We start from the raw sequence: 18,504 nt of genomic DNA on the forward strand, positions 1-18,504 counted from the left end.
CTTAAATTGAGTATTTCATGCATTCTCATGGCAGCCTTATGAAGTAGGTATCGACATTATTCCCGTTTTACAGATGAAAAAACTGAGACTTAGAGCAAATAACTTGCCCACAGCACTAAAAAGCAGTAGATACGAAAATCAAAGCTGGGAAGGTGGGCTTCAGAGTCTAAAACCTTACATTTCCTTCGTGCTACTTACACACACGTACTATGTAAATCTACTCATTTAACTCTCTCATGAACAAATTCGAGTCTGCTCAAATTGGGAAAAGGGTGGATAAATGTGGGATGGAGCTGACTGAACACGGCCTGTACCTTTCCTTCCTCATCACATGGAGTGTGGATCTGGAAATAGTCTTTTGTGGTACAGGGAGGACGCTCCGTACACTTGCTGGATCCTTCTTCTGCAACAGGAAAACGAATTTCAGAAGTGAGTCATTTATGTTGTGACTCTAAGAAAAGGCAAACATGAAAACAAACAAACAAAAAGTAGACAAGTGAAAAGTAAAAATAACTGTACCAGAGGAATTTAGGTAGAACTAGCTAGGCCTAAAGAACAAAAGGCCTGCATTTTTATTGTCCCTAGAGCAATAAATGTTTCCATGATACACAAGGAGCATATCATAGTTTTTCCAAGAAGACATTAGATTTCCTCCATTATCACAGAATGTTGTAAATTTGGAACAAATTAAAAGTTTCTAAGTACATCTCCATGCCAAGGGATCATCTAAAAGTACAAAATGAACCTTTTTAGACAAGTATAAACATATCCAAAACAGTTACCTTGGCGGGGGAGGGAGGAATAGAAAACATTACAGACAAAGAGAAAAGTCCTGCAGAAAGGGGTAATTAGACGTCCTATTTTACCCACTCAGTATGGATTCCGTTCGGCACTTTGGTTTCTGGCCCACTGTGTCCATCACATCGTACGTGTGATTTCTGGCTTATGACTATATACGCTCAACAAACATAAATTTAGAAAGAAAAGAACAAAGAGTATAAACTGGAGACTCATTTTACCTGAAAACTGGGAGTCCACGTCACACTTGATGCATTCTTTGGCTCCTTTCTCAGAATAGGTGTTTCTGGGACAAACTTGGCAGATGAATGAACCTGGTTCGTCGCTGAAGGTGCCAGGCTTGCATGGAAAGCATTCCGATGTGTATGCCACCCCTGTGTGGTAATGGGAAACAGAGAGAGCATGGGAGGACCGAACAGGAACACGCAAATCAGTGCATCCTTGCTGCCTCTACCTCTATTAACAATAAGCTTAGCCCAGGTCTTTTATATCCCATTAATTCAACACCAAAAACGTATTTACTATGTGCAAGGAACTGGGCTGGATACTGAATTGCACACGTAAGTGGAGCAAACACTTCAACAAGAGATTCAGACTTGATAGAGGTATACGGTCAATGTATAAACTCAGCTGTCAAAAGGCAACTCCACTAATCAGAAGTGGCATAAACTCTAAGGTTCCCTCCAAGTCTATACCATTCTCTCATCTTTGTGGCCACCTGCTCCCTTTTTCTCCACTGTTCACTACGTAGCTGACAAGACCTAAGGGACCCTGGGAAAGGCTCGACTTTTCTTCTGGCTTGTAATTCCAGCCTTTGCCAGCAGATGTCCCTATGACTAATGAGTTAGCATCACAGGAACAGGTGTACCTAGAACGTACCAAAACGTTAAGCCAAACTTTAATACAGGAGAATCAACTGCTTTCATTAAAAGTAGCCCTAATTGAGAATGAACCATGCCAGGGTTTACTGGCTACTCTTCTGAGCCAGAAGCTGGTTCAGAGAGGCAAAAGGTGTAGGAGACAGTCAGGCCAAGATATCTATTTCACTGTTATTTTTAGGGATATAGCGGTGACCTGAATAAGCACTATGCCAGCACAATAGAGAGTTCTCGTAAGAATAGTAGGATCTTATTAATCAATATTATTTTCTTTTATTTAAAGACACCTACAATTGTCATCATGTTTACTTTTTCCACACAGATTAAATAATTCAGTTTAGGGATAGGAAAAAAAAAATCCCAGTCAATTTGCCAAGAATAAAACCAGGGTCTCTAAGCCTATATGATGTCTAACATATTAATTTCTGTCCTAAATCCCCGTGAGCCAGCAAAACCAACAAAGTAATCAATATTTTAACTATTAAATGTGACAGGTGACTACCAGAGCAGACTGCTGGGAAATACCTTCAATTGTGATATTTTTTACCAACACTGGCTTGACGGCCTTGGAACCCATAAGGATGCCTGTAGTTCTCCAGTACAGTATGTTTGTGCCTGATTTCAACATTACCTATAAAGAGAACACAAGATACTCAGGTCAGGTAAACCATGCTACCTACAACCATATCTAGAAGCGAATCTCTTATACACTTTTCAATGCATTATAATGAAATGGAACCCACAAATTTAAATCTGTTACTTGAGACCTAAGCTCTGCTTCAATTCTAAAAAAAAATAGTTTGCCAACCCCCAAAATATAGTAATGATAAAAGGAAAAGAAAATTCTTCAAGCATGATAAAAGATAAAATGATCTTCAAATCATTTGCATGAAGTCTTGGTTTATATTTCAAAGGGACTCATTTTAGACAGTGAAAGGCACTTGGCCCAATTACATATTGGTTGGCTGCCACCAGTCATAAGTAGATCTTTGGGCTCTGAAAACAAAAAAGGTAACAGAATGAGTTTGCTTCATTTTAAAATTACTTAACAAAAAACACTGCAACAGCAACAAGAGAAAAACAGGACTATTCTTATAGAATAACCCGATTTAACTCTACGACTCCAGAACTTAAATGATACCACGTCTAATATTTGCTTCCTTTGCCACCAGAACGTTTTTATATTTATAAATCAAAATCCTTTTCTGATCAATTTCATGCTGATTCAGTCAAGTAAACTAATGTTAAGGGTGCCTTGCTTTCTCATTTGCCACCCTACTCTTCTATGCAGTCTCTGGCTGGCCAAATTCAAGCAGTATAAAATTAAAACATATCTGACTACTTCACCCTGCTAGAGATTCAGAGAAGTAGTGTGTTAAGTACTTTCCTTTTGTGTTAAGTCTTTGTAAGTGAAGAAAGCATATTTCTTGCCAAGGGTTACTTGTACCTTCAAAGCCCAGCGGACTGAATGCTTAGGTGGATGGATCTTAAGTGGTACTAATATCACTTCCAGGCATACAGATCAAAAAAGTACTCTGAAAGGGTGCATGATATTAATCACTCAACGATGAGGTACCTGGACTTCCCTGTTGGCGCACTGGTTAAGAATCCGCCTGCCAATGCAGGGGACACAGGTTCAATCCATGGGCCAGGAAGATCCCACATGCCACGGAGCAACTAAGCCCGTGTGCCACAATTACTGGGCCTGTGCTCTACAGCCCACGAACCACAACTACTGAGCCCGCGTGCTGCAACTACTGAAGCATGCGCAACTAGAACCCGTGCTCCAAAACAAGAAAAGCCACCGCAGTGAGAAGCCCTCCCACCACAAGGAAGAGTAGCCCCCTGCTCGCCGCAACTAGAGAAAGCCCGCATGCAGCAAAAAACACCCAATGCAGAAAAAAAAATTTTTTTTTCAAAAAAAACAAAAAAGGATGAGGTACCTGCTACAACACAAAGGCAAGGATGGGCGGTCACTTATTGAAACAGTGTCCAATCTACACTGCAGGCACCACACTAGGCCCTCCCCATGTATCATCTCATTTAACTCTGCAAGATTGGTCCCATTTCTCTTATGAACCATCAAAGAGACGAAGCCAATTGCCTAAAGAAACACAACTACTGTAAACCAAAGTTAGATTTTAAATCCATGTCTCACTCCAAAGGCCTCAAATAATAATAGATTCAGAGACTGTGTTACCTGATAATTGCCTTCAAGCACTTAAGAGTTGTCCTTAAAGAAATAAGTAGTTAGTCTACCAGACACAACCAGAAAGGGTAGAACTTTGAACAATGGGTGATGAATAGACAGACAGAAAGCAGGTTTCAGCTCCAGACATGGATGAATTTTGTAATACGCAGAGCTGTCCAACAATGGGGTCAGCACAGTCCCCAAAAAGACAAGCTTGAAAATCATTTGTTGGGGAGACTGCAGAGAAAGTTGGATGAAAGAAACTCAAGGATCCTTCCAATGCCAAGAGTCACGGATTCTCTTTCATGTGATTGCCACATCTGTAAACTTACATACTCAGAGGTTCTGTATATTAGTTTTGAGTAGACTTCCTTCCTATTAATGCCCCTTTTAAAAGGAGGAGAGTTGGAGTGTGATGGGAAAGAGCAGGAAGAGGGAGCGAAGAAGAAAGAGAAAGGCAGGAAAGGGCTTCCCTGGTGGCACAGTGGTTGAGAGTCTGCCTGCCGATGCAGGAGACATGGGTTCGTGCCCCGGTCCAGGAAGATCCCACATGCTGCGGAGCGGCTGGGCCTGTGAGCCATGGCCGCTGAGCCTGTGCGTCCGGAGCCTGTGCTCCGCAACGGGAGAGGCCACAACAGTGAGAGGCCCGCGTACCGCAAAAAAAAATGAAAAAAGGTTGGGAAAAGGCAGGAAGGAGAAGGATGGGGTTGGTGGGAAGCGGAGGACAGAGAGAAACTTACAGAATGAGAGCCCCATACTCCACTGTCGGTGAGTTTTACCCACTTGTCAGCAGTGGTGTCCATCTCCTGGCACTGATCATTTTGAATCTGTGGAATAAACACAAGGGCCCCAGTAAAGCTTCTTGGATGATGGTTTTAATTAAATTTGTTACTCAGCACAGGACAGGCTGCAAGAGCTTCTTTCAAAGTCTACAAAACAATGGCCATGAGTAATTCTCAACAAGTAAATGTGCCAAGACCTCTGGAGCCTAAGTGACAACTGCATATGAGTTAGTAGTTCTAAGTAAACCATCCTCATTACTGTAACAAAAAGACTAGGCCACTAAGAAGGTGGGGGTGGCGGGGTCTGCTAAGCAGGAGCGGCAGAGGCAGAGGAAGAGAGAGTTAGCACTGAAAATCCACATAAAGGGGAAAAAGTCATCACAAAAATGTAAAAGCTTGCATTCACCAGGCAGGCCCGAAAGTATAAAAATCAAGTTTATTTTTATAAGATTTGGGGCCGTTAAATTTTTAAATTAATAAATAAATGAAATCTGCTTTGTCTTCCTTTCCCCGGGACTTAACCCAAATGTGTATAGGTAAGTGGCTACAGCCAAAGTCAAAGCCCCCAGCTGGTATCTGGGGACAGATGTTAATGATATTCTATGCCAGTGCAAATGAATACAGCTAATATCTTTAGCACCAAACACTTTGTGCTTTTCAGACAATTCTTCCCAAATACCTAGGAGTTGGGACATCCTCTTCCAGGCCTATGAAGAATACCTAGACATCAAAAATTTGGCCATCTTGGGCTTCCCTGGTGGCGCAGTGGTTGAGAGTCCGCCTGCCGATGCAGGGGACACGGGTTCGTGCCCCGGTCCAGGAAGATCCCACATGCCGCGAAGCAGCTGGGCCCGTGAGCCATGGCCGCTGGGCCTGCGCGTCCAGAGCCTGTGCTCCGCAACGGGAGAGGCCACAACAGTCAGAGGCCCGCGTACGGCAAAAAAAAAAAAAAAAAAAAAAAATTTCCATACAAGTTATTTCCTAAAGACTTACTAACTAGAAAACAGATCCTTGCAACAGCCAAATGCCAGACAATACTGACTGCTCCTGAGGACATCTGCTTTAACTGAGTTCAAATGTCATATTTATGTTATAAGCATAATGACAATCCTAATGCAAGTGGGAAGCCATTTTTAAACAGATAGGAACCCTGAATGTACCTTTGGTGGTCAATGTTTAGATAAACTGAAAGGTTTTTTTCAGCTGATATCAGACATCATGGATTATCGTGACATTCTCTTGGCATTCTACAGATCTGAGTTCTCCTGTTATTCTAAAAGTAACCAGTAAAGGTATAACCTTGGTCTAATCATTTATTCTCTCCAGATTCCAGTTTCATCATTTAAAAAAAAAAAAAAGTGTGTGTGGAAGGGAGAGCTGAATGAAACTCCCAGACTCCTAAAATTAAATACTTTACTGCTTTCAATTATGAATTGTTCACAGGTGCATCTTCATCTTTCAGTCTTCAGACAATTTCTTTCCACTAACCATTTTGCAGGATGGCCATAAGGTGCTGACCCTCTGAGTCAATAAACTGCAACCTATAAAGCTGAAACATCAGTGAAAGAAGGAACATGAACTCACCATCCCTTTTCAGTCTCTATCCAGAAGAACAAAGGTATCATTGAGAGAAAGTAGTGAAATTTCATGCCTTAAGAGTACCTTTACTGACAACTCTCAAAGGACTTAATGGACAACACAAAACTAAATGCTTATTCTAACAGTTATACGATTATCTTGCTTCTTAACTTTATTTTAGTAATATTGCAAAAATGTCCAATGGAAGAGAGAATCATTCAGTCTGAGAAGTATCTTACACACAAAATGCAACTTAAAAACTCAATCTGTTTGAATATTGCTTAACATCTTAAACTTATCAAAGGACCTTAGAGCTGGGAGGCTTCTTAAAAGGTCTTGTCTACAATCCATTTTACAAAAAGGAATGCTGAGGACTAGAAAGTTAACTTAATTGTCCAATAACACACAACTAGCAATTGCAGAGTTGGGACCTGAGCCAGAATCTCTTGACTTTGAGCCTAAGGCTCATACCTTCATGGAAAATATCTCTTCCTAGCAAACTTTTGATTTAGAAACTTCCATTAACAAGAGCAATATAAATTTGTTTTAGCATTATCAGTACATTTATTCCTGAAATCTGGACCCCAGAAACATTTACAAGATATTTTCCCAGTTCCCTGCACAACACACACTTTTTTTTGGTTTAAGAAGTCAATCTGAGAAGTTTTTCTCAAGTATCTGAGTCACTGCCACAACAAATATTTGCAAGATTAGATATAGTTTATATAAATAGTTAAATAATTTTCATGGTAACAGCCGATTCTGTTAGACTATTGTTTTTTCCTATATTCTGTAATGTTATTTAATCTCTTGTCAGAGACATCAACTATCTCATCCATTGATTCCATTGGATTGTACAAAACCGGCAGAATCAGAAAGACACAGACACTCCTAACTGCCCATGAATATACTTAAATAACTCAAATATTTGAAATTGCAAAGAGAAAAAAAGCCTTTTAAACAAAAACTAAAATTGGTAAAAACATATTTTTAAACAAAGTAGCATCTGTAGCTATAAAAAAAATTTTAATGAATCTTGGGGAAAATATCTGTCACACACAGTCTCCACCAAGTGGTTGCCTAATAATCACATCCAAAGGGAAAAACAAGCCCAATGTTACTCTACAAGGTGAGAGCTCAAAGTTAAAGAAACAATATTAACCAGAAAATATTATAGACAAAAAATAACACTTCTTTTCATACTGAAAGCTTCACTTAACACAAAAACCAAGGAGGCATACAATGGAATGGGAACAAATGATTAAGAGAAATTTTATATGAATGTCCTTTTAAAAGTGAATTCTAGAATATAAAAGCCCTTACAAAGAACTCAAAGAAGATGTTGTTGTCCACATACTGGTACTCAAAGAAAACATAGCCCGACTTCTTAAGGTGCACAGCGTAGATCAAGGATACCGTGCAGTCATCACGATTGGACTCTATGTAATTTCCACGAGGGACCCAGGAAGAGCTGTGGAAACAAAACCATTTCATGTCAGCATTCAGAAACCTCTTTTTTCACAAGTTCTGTAACTGAGATTTAAAAGCGGCTCCATCGACAAAGCACAGCAGAGGAGTCTGAAGCTCATGTGGAACTCACAGGCCAACACCATGGCTGGAAAAAGGTTCATTTCTTGTGGCACATGACTTCCTAAATGGTGGTATGGTTAAACAATCAAGTTGCTATGTAACTGCTATTTTTCACCAAAAATTTGATTGCTAAACAGATGATCACTAATTCCAGCTGGCTTAGATGGAGTTATTCTCTCAAACAATATCTAAAGTTTTATTTACAAACATATACTTGGCAGGGGAATGCAGGGGTTCCTTGATTGTGAGAGAAGATATCGTCCTAGAAAAAGCCAATTTAAAGTGAACCTAAATAAAATATAGATCATAGTGTCATAATACATAGTAGGGCTAAAAGTCTGATTGGAAATTTTATCTAAAAAATAAAATGAAATATTAAGAAAATACACTAGTGAACAAAAGTTGGGTTGTAAATCTAACCATAAGCTAATTCTTAATCAATAATGAGTCACGTGCCAACTTTTGGGCCAAAAAAAATTTCCAACCAAACCGTATGGCAGCACAACTTATTATCCTTCTCTTCAAATTTAACTTTCTATCTGGATGATAAGTGAGATTTTGGCAAATTATTTTCTTTTTACTAACAGAAAAAAAAAAAATTTGAATGAAAGACTGAGACTTCCACATCCCATCATGACTCACTAATTGGTATTGGATTTGCCCTTTTCTTTAACAATCTAGTAAACTAAACAAAACACGTGAGCCATGTTCAGGCATTGACAATAGGCAGTGAAGGACTGAGATTCCTGACAGCAGGAAAACACATGAGACACAGCCCAAATTGACCCTGACCTCATTCTTCAGGACACTTTCCAGACCATGGCACTGGGAGATAGCACCCAAGCAGAGCACAGCGATCTCACTGAGCCAAGCAGCAGGGATGAATGTTTGGGGCAGCTGAAACAACTGGAATTTTCAGGCCTGAGATGCAGAGAAAACAGGGGCTCCAGAAGTCCATATGGAGTTTCTCTGAAGGTTAGGGCTTGGGTCTGGAGTGGGCAGACCTACCAGCGAACAGCCATTGCAAAGCTAAGACATAATCAGAGAGGTCACTTTTATGGGAGTTGCTAGAGCTCCAGGCCAGCCAGAAAGGAGAAAACTTAATAACCCCATTGGACATTCATCTGAGATCCCAGAATTGCCACACTTCAGGAATAAGGGCCATACCCTAGAGTAGGTATCAGCAAACTTGTTCACAAAGGGCCGGAGAGTCAATAATTTTGGCTTTATGAATCATCTGGTCTCTCCTGCAATGCTTAACTAGGCCATTGTAGTTCAAAAGCAGCCATAGACAATATATAAATAAATGAGTACAGCTGTGTTCCAATATAACTTTACTTACAGAAACCGAGGGAGGGCCCACAGGCCACAGTGTGCCCAACTCTTGCCCTAGAGTAAAGACCATGACCTAGAACTAAGTGTGAAACCAATATCGAAACACCCTAAAAAAAAATTTTAAAACCAGACCTGACGAGATCAAGGCATTCTTCTCATAAATAAACTGCCTTCCAGAACAAAATCCAACACCTTTTAAATGAAAGAAAAAAATAATCCACATTCCCTACATCTTAACATTCATGATGCCCCAGATACAATAAAAATTTACTAGGAATGCAAAGAAGTGGGAAAGTATGACCCTTAATTGAGAAAAAAGATAATCAGAAGAAACAGGGGCTTCCCTCGTGGTACAGTGGTTAAGAATCCGCCTGTCAATGCAGGGGACACGGGTTCGAGCCCTGGTCCGGGAAGATCCCACGTGCCACGGAGCAACGAAGCCTGTGCGCCACAACTACTGAGCCTGCACTCTAGAGCCTGTGAGCCACAACTACTGAACCCACGTGCCACAACTACTGAAGTCCGCGAGCCTAGAGCCTGTGCTCCACAACAAGAGAAGCCACGGCAATGCCTGTGCACCAGAATGAAGAGTAGCCCCCGCTCGTTGCAACTAGAGAAAGCCCATGCGCAGCAACAAAGACCCAATGCAGCCAAAAATAAAAATAAATAAATTTATTTTTAAAAATAAAACAAAAGAAACAGACAAGTATTTAAGACAGCTCTTCAAAATATAATCAACAACATCAAATAAAAGATAAATACAGTGAGAGAAGGGATGAGGAATCTCAACTATTTTAAGGGAAATAAGAACCATTCGTAAAACTAAATGTAAATTCTAGAACTGAAAATTACAATACATGAAATTGAAAATTCAACAGATGACCCTAAGATCAAGTTTGAGACTGCAAAAGAAATAGTCAATGACACAGCAATAGAAACTATGTAATCTGAAGTCTAAGAGAAAAAAATTGGGAAAAAAATAGAGGCTCAGTGACTTTCGGACAACACCAAGTGGCCTAACATACACGTAATTGGAATCATAGAAGGAAAAGAGGGAGAGAAAGGGGCAGAAAAACGTTACTGGTGAAATAGTGGTTAACATAATTCTCAAATTTGGTGACAATATCAACCTACAAATTCAAGAAGCTCAGTGAACTTCAAGCAGAGTAAATACAAAGAAAACCACACCATCACAGTCAAACTGTTGAACAGCAAAGATATAGAGAACATTTTATAAGTAGTCAGGGAAGTAAAAACACATTACATAGAAGGGAACTAACCATATAAAATACAGCTAATTTTTTTTTTATCACAAACAAGGGAGAGATTCAGAGGTAATGGAACATCTTTAAAGCATGGAAAGGGAAAAGTAAAAGCTCAGAGTCATACGTCCAACAAAATATTCTTCAAAACTGATGCTAAAATAAAGATATTTTTAGGTTAAACAAAAAAAAAGCTGAGAGAATTTGTGAGCAGCAGACCTGCATTACAAGAAATGACAAAGAAAATTTTACAGGATGAAAAAAATAATACTGGATAAACATGACAACCTATATACAGGAGGAAAGAGCAACAATAATGGTAAATATGTAGATAAGCATATTTTTATCTCTTAAGTTTTTTAAAAAACAATTGATTTTTTAAAATTAATTTATTTATTTTTGGCTGTGTTGGGTCTTCGTTGCTGCATTAGGGCTTTCTCTAGTTGTGGCGAGCAGGGGCTATTCTTCATTGTGGTGCGTGGGCTTCTCATTGCGGTGGCTTTCCTTGTTGTGGAGCACGGGCTCTAGGCACACAGGCTTCAGTGGTTGTCGCTCGCGGGCTCTAAGCAGAGGCTCAGTAGTTGTGGCGCACAGGCTTAGTTGCTCCGCGGTATGTGGGATCTTCCCAGACCAGGGCTCGAACCCGTGTCCCCTGCACTGGCAGGCAGATTCTTAACCACTGCACCACTAGGGAAGTCCCATCAATTGATTCTTTTTAAAACATTTCATTGTATTATTGGGTTTATAATGTGTTCCTAAATATAATATATAATCATAGCTCAAAGATGAGGGTGTAAAGGGAACTACACAGTGTAAAACTTTACACATTACATAAAACTTACATATTATATAAAAGTACAATAATAATGCTAATAACACTTTAAGAATAGATATTGTAATTTGTGGCCTTTGTAAGATATCTGAAGATATAAAAACACTAACCATAACAGAAAACAGTGATAAACTGTACTTTTTCAGATGTTAAACTTCTGTTTATCGCAGGACACCATTGAGAAAATGAAAAGGCAAAAGCTACAGACAGAAGGAAATATTACACACACATACATGTATTTCTGCATGCATATGTGTATATGTTAAATATTATGTAAATATATTCATGACATGATCTCATGTCTAGCATACACAAAGAACTCCTATAGCTCAATAATAAAGTGACCCCCCAAAAATAGCAAATGGGTAAAACATTTTGACACTTAACACACACACACACACACACACACACACACACACAAAACATATGGACAATGGACAGACATGAATGTGCTCAACACCTTCATAAAGAAGGGAAATGCAAATAAAAACCACAAGGAGATACTATTTCTCATACACACACTTAGAAAGACTAAAATAAAACAAGACCTGACAATACAAATGTTGGTAAATATGTACAACAACTAGAATTCAAATGCACTGCTGGACTCTAATGCTACAACCATTTTGAAAAGCTCTTAGTCAGTTTCTTATAAAGGTCAATGAACATCTTTCCATATGACCCAAGCAACTAAAAAGAAGTAAAAAGAATACAATATTGGGGGCTTCCCTGGTGGCGCAGTGGTTGAGAGTCTGCCTGCTAGTGCAGGGCACACAGGTTCGAGCGTCTGGGAAGATCCCACATGCCGTGGAGCAACTAGATCCATGAGCCACAACTGCTGAGCCTGCGCGTCTGGAGCCTGTGCTCCGCAACAAGAGAGGTCGCGATAGTGAGAGGCCCGCGCACCGCGATGAAGAGTGGCCCCCGCTTGCCACAACTAGAGAAAGCCCTCGCACAGAAATGAAGACCCAACACAGCCAAAAATAAATAAATTAATTAATTTTTTTAAAAAAAGAATACAATATTGGGTGGACGGAAAAAAGGAAGAAAGGAAAAAAGGAGGGAGGGAGGAAGGGAGATAAGCGAAAAAGTAACAGGCTGAAATCTACACTGAGACAGTTATACTCAATACACTGAAAAATTTCTGCTTATCATTCAATCTCTTTAATGAATAAACAATTCCAAATTTATTGGAATTAGAAAAAGACGCCACACAATATCTCCTGCCCACCAAGACAAAGATGTGAGATCTCATAATATCCTACTACTACCTTCCCCTAAGGAACACTTTTATTTAAAAAAATTGAATTAAATTTACACACACACGTTTCCCCCGTTACACAAAAGTACAGTGTTCCTATGAAACCTTTCGTAAGCTGAAATGGTGCAAAGCAAAGAAGCAATTACCTTACGACACATCTTACTAATGGATTTACAAAATAAATCAAGATAAAGCATAGATCCCAGGCACAGTTCAAAGTTACGGTGGCTTGATGCTGAGATGCTGCATGTAGCTCCAGGAGAGAGCTTGGTGGTGCCACTCTCGCTGCCCATGGTGCACACTGCCACTATGACAGCCTCCCTTGCTGCAAAACCAATGCTGAACAGTATTTTTGCTTTTTGCCCTCTTTTTTTTTTTTGTAAAAGCGAAAATCCTCTTCAGATTTCTTTTGGTTAGCAAAAACAGGTACTAATATAGGTTTTTCATAAAAGCGAAATGATATAAAGCAATCTTGGGAAAAGCAGGGGATGCTTGTGTGTGTGTGTGTGTATGTACATACATAAATATACATCTTGGACTGCATGGGTCCAATTATACGCAGATTATTTTCACTAAAGACACATTACAGTACTACTTGATCCATGGTTGGCTGAATCCACCAGATGCCGAAGGGTGGATACAAAAAGCCAACTGTTAAGTTATAAGTGGATTTTCAACTCAAAGGAGGATCGGCACCCATAACTCCCACATCGTTCATGGGTCAACAGTGTATGCATGTGTGTACATATACACATACGTACGTGTATATATATGCACATATACATTTTATACATAGTTAGAATTATTAGATATAACAATTCTGTTAATGCTATCTAACGTCACAACCCTACGTGATGGAATGACTGTTATCAGAAGAGTAAAAATATCAACTGGCAGACAGAGAGACAGCTATATAAAGCAAGAGGGAATGGAGGGAAGGTAGGAACGAGGGAGGAGAAAACACATCTGTTATCACAGCTAAATAATTCCCCAGCATCTTTAGCTCAGAGTAAAAATACTGAGTCGTGAGAAACCATCCTTGTCAGAAGGTAGCCCGAGGCCTAAAGTTAAATTCTCCTAAACATGGCCACGTGAAAGGGGAATGTTACATAGTCAATACAAGAAAACAGGAAGGGTAACAGCCCAAAGATAAACATTTTGTGTTTTTTCAAAACAGTTTATCATTCCTCCAATGTTGTCACAGGCAAACCTAATAATCTCCTATTAAAAAGGTGGAAATTAAGTAAAGGTGATTTCCACTTTAGGTGTTTAACCCACTCTGTAACCGGAGACACTCAAGTGTCAAAATGAAGATTATACATTTTTCCTCTCAGGGGAAAAGAAAAAACATTGAAGTTATTCATTAAAATTACAGAAGGGTTTGTAGAAACACCACTGACTTTAATATAGTTATAAATGTATTATTAGAAAATTAACTTGTTTTCTTAATAGCTTTATTGAATTTTTTGCGTACAGTATCTATTACGTCCTAAGAGCAACTATTTTAACCTCATGAAAGTTCAGCTACATTATTCATAAGGACTGTTAAAAAAAACTGTGACTACTTGCAATTAGTTTATCTATAATCCCAATCACTACCAAGATTATCCTCAACATCTTTCTGGAAAAGAGCAACCACACCCTTCTCAAGGCTCCTTTGGATTCTTACTTGTTACAGCCATCTGGCCTGCTGTCAGAAGGGCCGACCACAGTGTCCATGAATGTTGCAACGTTGTTAAATCCTGCCGGCAATTCATCCCATTCATCAAATTTGATGCCACTGCCCAAGGAGTAGGTGCCTTCACCACACTTACTGCATACCTGATTCTTCATTTCTAGATACTCCCCAGAAGCACAGGAGAAAGCTGGAAGGCAGAAGAATGTATAATCCATTAGTCATCACACCCCCCATCAATTTCATCCCCTTCACACTGTCACCAGCATTATTTTTATAAGGCTCTGATCAGGTCACACCCTAATTAAAGCTTTCCAAAGTCTCCCTTATCACTACATGCACTTCAGTCTGACCCCGACCTATTTTACCAGGCTCATCCCTTGACCCATTCTCTTCCAACCATAACAAAATTCTTAACACTCCCAGAATATTTCATCCTCTTTCTCGCCGCTGTGGTCTTTCTTCGGAGATGCTGACCAACGCACCTGCTCACCTGGAAAACTCCCGTTCCTAAGTCAAAAAACGACCCTCTTCAGAACAGAAGGTGGGGCCTTACCCCACCAGGCAGTCAACTGTGCCTCTCTCTGTGCTCCTACAATACTCTTCTCATAATACCCCCCTTAAAGATAGACAGACGGATGGATGGATAGATAGATACCACTTATCAATCGATGTGAGACTTCAAGCTTCCAGAAAGCAGGTATCATTGTTATTTTTGAATTCCTAATTGTACCGGGCAAATACTGAGTGCAAATAAAAGGCTGAACCAGTGAGTGATATAAACTTAACGGGGATAATGAGAGGGTAGTGCTTCACATGCAATAGCTAAACAAGTATCTCCACCATGAATCCATGTTTTCACTATTCACGACTCCCACTGAGTCATTTCCACAGCCTCCTTCTTTTTACTGATGATGTCAAGTTCTGTGTTAATGCTCAGAACTAGAGCCAGAAAACGGGAGCCACAGGCAATACGCAGGACAGCTGACACAGTTACAGAAAAGATGGCAATTCTGCCGCTAAGTTTTTATTCATTCAGCAAATGCAAATCTATGTCCCCCAAGAGTGTGGCTCTGTGCTCAGAGCAGTATTAGTCACTCAAACGTAGCAAAGAGCTTTCTAATCCTTTAATCAGGATATTAAAGAAACAAGAACAAAATAAGACCTCTAAATTATCCAAAGAAGAAAAACAAATCTCCCAGCAGAGAGCGAAGCAGCAAAACTTCACATTTAGGTAAACTCCCTTTTAGAATACATTTGGAAATGTAACAAGAAATAAAACAAGCTAATTTTTAAAAAACGAATTAAAGAAATAGAGTTAAAACCCACACTCATCTACTTACTTATCCACGGAATAAATGTTTTTCTTCAGAAAAGCTTAAGATGCTGTACAATGCATTTCTAACCCTCAAATCAACACCCCTAAATTAGCAGAACATCAGAAAATAAGGAAAGGTCAGGCAAAAAGTATTGCATGCTGGCTATAAGGTCAAAACTATCTTGGGGTCAAGTTGTACCACTCCCTAAATCTGTGACCTTGAGTGAGATACCTCACCTCTCCGGGCCTCAGTTTCTATCTCAGAAAAAAATAAGATAATAATCATAGTGCTGCCTGACAGAGGTATAACGACAAACTAAAAAACAGTATAAAGTGGTTAGCACAGTGCCCTGCCTTTAATAAATGCTCACAACACGTGATTATGATCACTACAACATACCAAGAAAGAAACAGTTATAGAAAAAAATTTATTTTACTTTTTATGCTTTATAGGTCTTCTAGAAAACTGATAAACAATACCATAAAACAAGAGCCCACATTACACTAAATCAAGGGTCAGCAAACTAGAGCTCACAGGCCAAATCCGGCCTGCTACCTGTTTTTGTAAATAAAGTTTTATTGAAACACAGTCATAACCGTTCATATACATATTGTCTATAGCTACTTTCACACCACAGTGGCAGAGGTGAATAGCTGTGAGAGAGACTGCACTGCCTGCCAAACCGAAAATATTTACTTTCTGATAAAACAAAGTTATCTTTGAAGACAGTTTAGTCTAGTGTCCAAAACTGAACTCTTAACTTAAATAGTGAGAAGTAACTTTTTATGATAAGTTGTTAAAAGGGACCCTAGACTCTAAAAAGGAGATGATTGTGTTTGTGTTATTTCAGAGAGTGCCCACTGCCCTTTAAAGTCATTAAGAATATCGCCAACTCTTTCGGAGGTATTTCTCTAAGGTCAGAAGGAAAACTGAGAGATAACGTTAACAGTAAATGTATTGAGTATAACACAGCCAATTCTTTTTACTCACAGTAGTTACACAAAGTTATCATGAAAACTAAACTGGCAAATAATGAACCATTGCTCCTGGGGAAAATACAGGCTTAGGCTCCTGTGATTCTCTAGTCACAATATCTTCATCAACAAGTCACAGTATCATCTTCATCAATATCTTGTTTTACGGGTTTTTCAGCCGGAAAACATCTTATTTAAAATATATTGTTGATTCATCAACATTAAACTTACGGCCAACAGCACTAATACTTATACTTAAACTAAGCTTATTTAACACGTGAATTTTCTCCAAAAGGCAAGGGACAGCCTTCTTGCACTCAGGATCACTAGCCAGCACTTCAGCACTATTTTAAACAGTAAGATCACCAATAAAAAGCATAAGAATGCAAAAAACATGGCATTAAATAGACTGTGCAAACGACACTGTTGGCAGTATGCGAGATGAAATAAGGAGGCAGCCTGTCACCGTCTTCAACCTCAGCTGGGACCACACGGTCGGGTGACTCATTTTTACTGCTCTGTACATGTCTGCAAATGGCAGTGAAAGTATTACATGGACTGATTTGAGAGTTACAAATAAATTTTTTAAGGTAGGTAAATTTGCAAATATGGAATCCATGAATAATCAGGATTGATGTGTTTTAATAGATCTGTGAAGGAGGAAGATACTATGCCCATTCGCCAGAAGCAGAAATTGACACACAGTACATTTAAATAACCCTATTAGAAAATTATCCAATTAACAAGTGGCAAACATGATATTCAAATTTAGCTCTCTGATTCCAAAACTCATGTGCCAAGAAAATTCAATTCAAGCAATAATTATTATAATCAATGCAAAAAGGGCAAGTAATGTCAAATTAATTCATTATTATATTTCACATCTTTCTTCATTTGCTGTCTTGAACTGTTAAAAAATATTCATGTGCATTATAAAGCAATAACAATTCCCTACCCCCAGGTATCTTATGAAATTTTTAATATATTATAGCTGAAACACACACATTTATGAAATATTTTAGCAAGTTACTAACTTCTATATGCCTCAATGTCCACACCTATAAAAGGAAAATAACAGTAATATCTATCTCCAAGAGTTTTGGGAGTCAATGAGATATTCCTTATAAAATATTTAGCAGTGTGCCTGACATAAAGCACATAATAATTGTTAGCTGCAATTATTTTTATTTTTTATTTTTTTAAGGAGCTTTTATTTTATTATTTTTAAATTAATTAATTAATTTTTGGCTGTGTTGGGTCTTCGTTTCTGTGTGAGGGCTTTCTCTAGTTGTGGCAAGCGGGGACCACTCTTCATCGCGGTGCGTGGGCCTCTCAGTATCGCGGCCTCTCTTGTTGCGGAGCACAGGCTCCAGACGCGCAGGCTCAGTAGTTGTGGCTCACGGGCTTAGTTGCTCCGCGGCATGTGGGATCTTCCCAGACCAGGGCTCGAACCCGTGTCCCCTGCATTGGCAGGCGGATTCTTAACCCCAGCGCCACCAGGGAAGCCCCAGCTGCAATTATTAATAATATAATTCAGGAGTCTGGGACAATCAGAATTCTGCCACTGGACTGATGATTTTACACATCTTTAGAATAATTACATGGTCAAAGTTAGGTGAATAGGTATAGGGCCTTTAGTGATACAGAGGAACTAAAGAGTCTACAGCTTTTTGTATTTTAATTATTGCTTCCTCCTCAATCTTCTTTTCTACCCTGGAAGCCAGCTCTAGAGCCACATGTCAAAGGAAAGGAAGAGCCACACGTTCTTATTAAACACAATTTTCTCCATGAGATGATGTCAACACGGCCCTACCGACCTTCTTCAGGCAGGCATCAGTGAGGACCAGCTTTTCCTTTTCTTATACCTTCTGTCCTACCCACATCTACTTTCTACTTGGACTCTGCTTTCTTGGCCTTTGGTTTTTAGTTGAATTAGAAGGGGTTTTATAATATTAAGGACTATACTCTTCATTTGAATTCGCTTACAGTACAACATAAGACTTTTTAAAATTAAAATATAGTTGATTTA

The 18,504-nt window shown here is 39.2% G+C and overlaps 1 protein-coding gene across 3 annotated transcripts in view; it reads right to left on the reverse strand.

The window, feature by feature from the left end:
• The window catches only part of KIAA1324L (KIAA1324 like), a 183,710-nt gene that overhangs the window by 58,649 nt on the left and 106,557 nt on the right, over window positions 1-18,504 (reverse strand). For 2 of the 3 annotated variants that reach the window (XM_029233932.1, XM_029233931.1), the window contains 6 exons: window positions 14,177-14,372; window positions 7,551-7,698; window positions 4,608-4,694; window positions 2,202-2,307; window positions 1,020-1,172; window positions 315-403 (listed from right to left, as the gene is read on the reverse strand). In XM_029233932.1, coding sequence (XP_029089765.1) covers window positions 315-403; window positions 1,020-1,172; window positions 2,202-2,307; window positions 4,608-4,694; window positions 7,551-7,698; window positions 14,177-14,372 — 779 coding nt within the window. Of the gene's footprint in view, window positions 1-314; window positions 404-1,019; window positions 1,173-2,201; window positions 2,308-4,607; window positions 4,695-7,550; window positions 7,699-14,176; window positions 14,373-18,504 lie in introns of those variants that run through there. The other variant, XM_029233930.1, reaches the window with a different exon arrangement.

This window comes from Monodon monoceros, unplaced genomic scaffold, assembly GCF_005190385.1.
Source record: "Monodon monoceros isolate NGI ecotype Baffin Bay Population unplaced genomic scaffold, NGI_Narwhal_1 Super_Scaffold_2, whole genome shotgun sequence".
Taxonomy (NCBI): Eukaryota; Metazoa; Chordata; class Mammalia; order Artiodactyla; family Monodontidae; genus Monodon; species Monodon monoceros.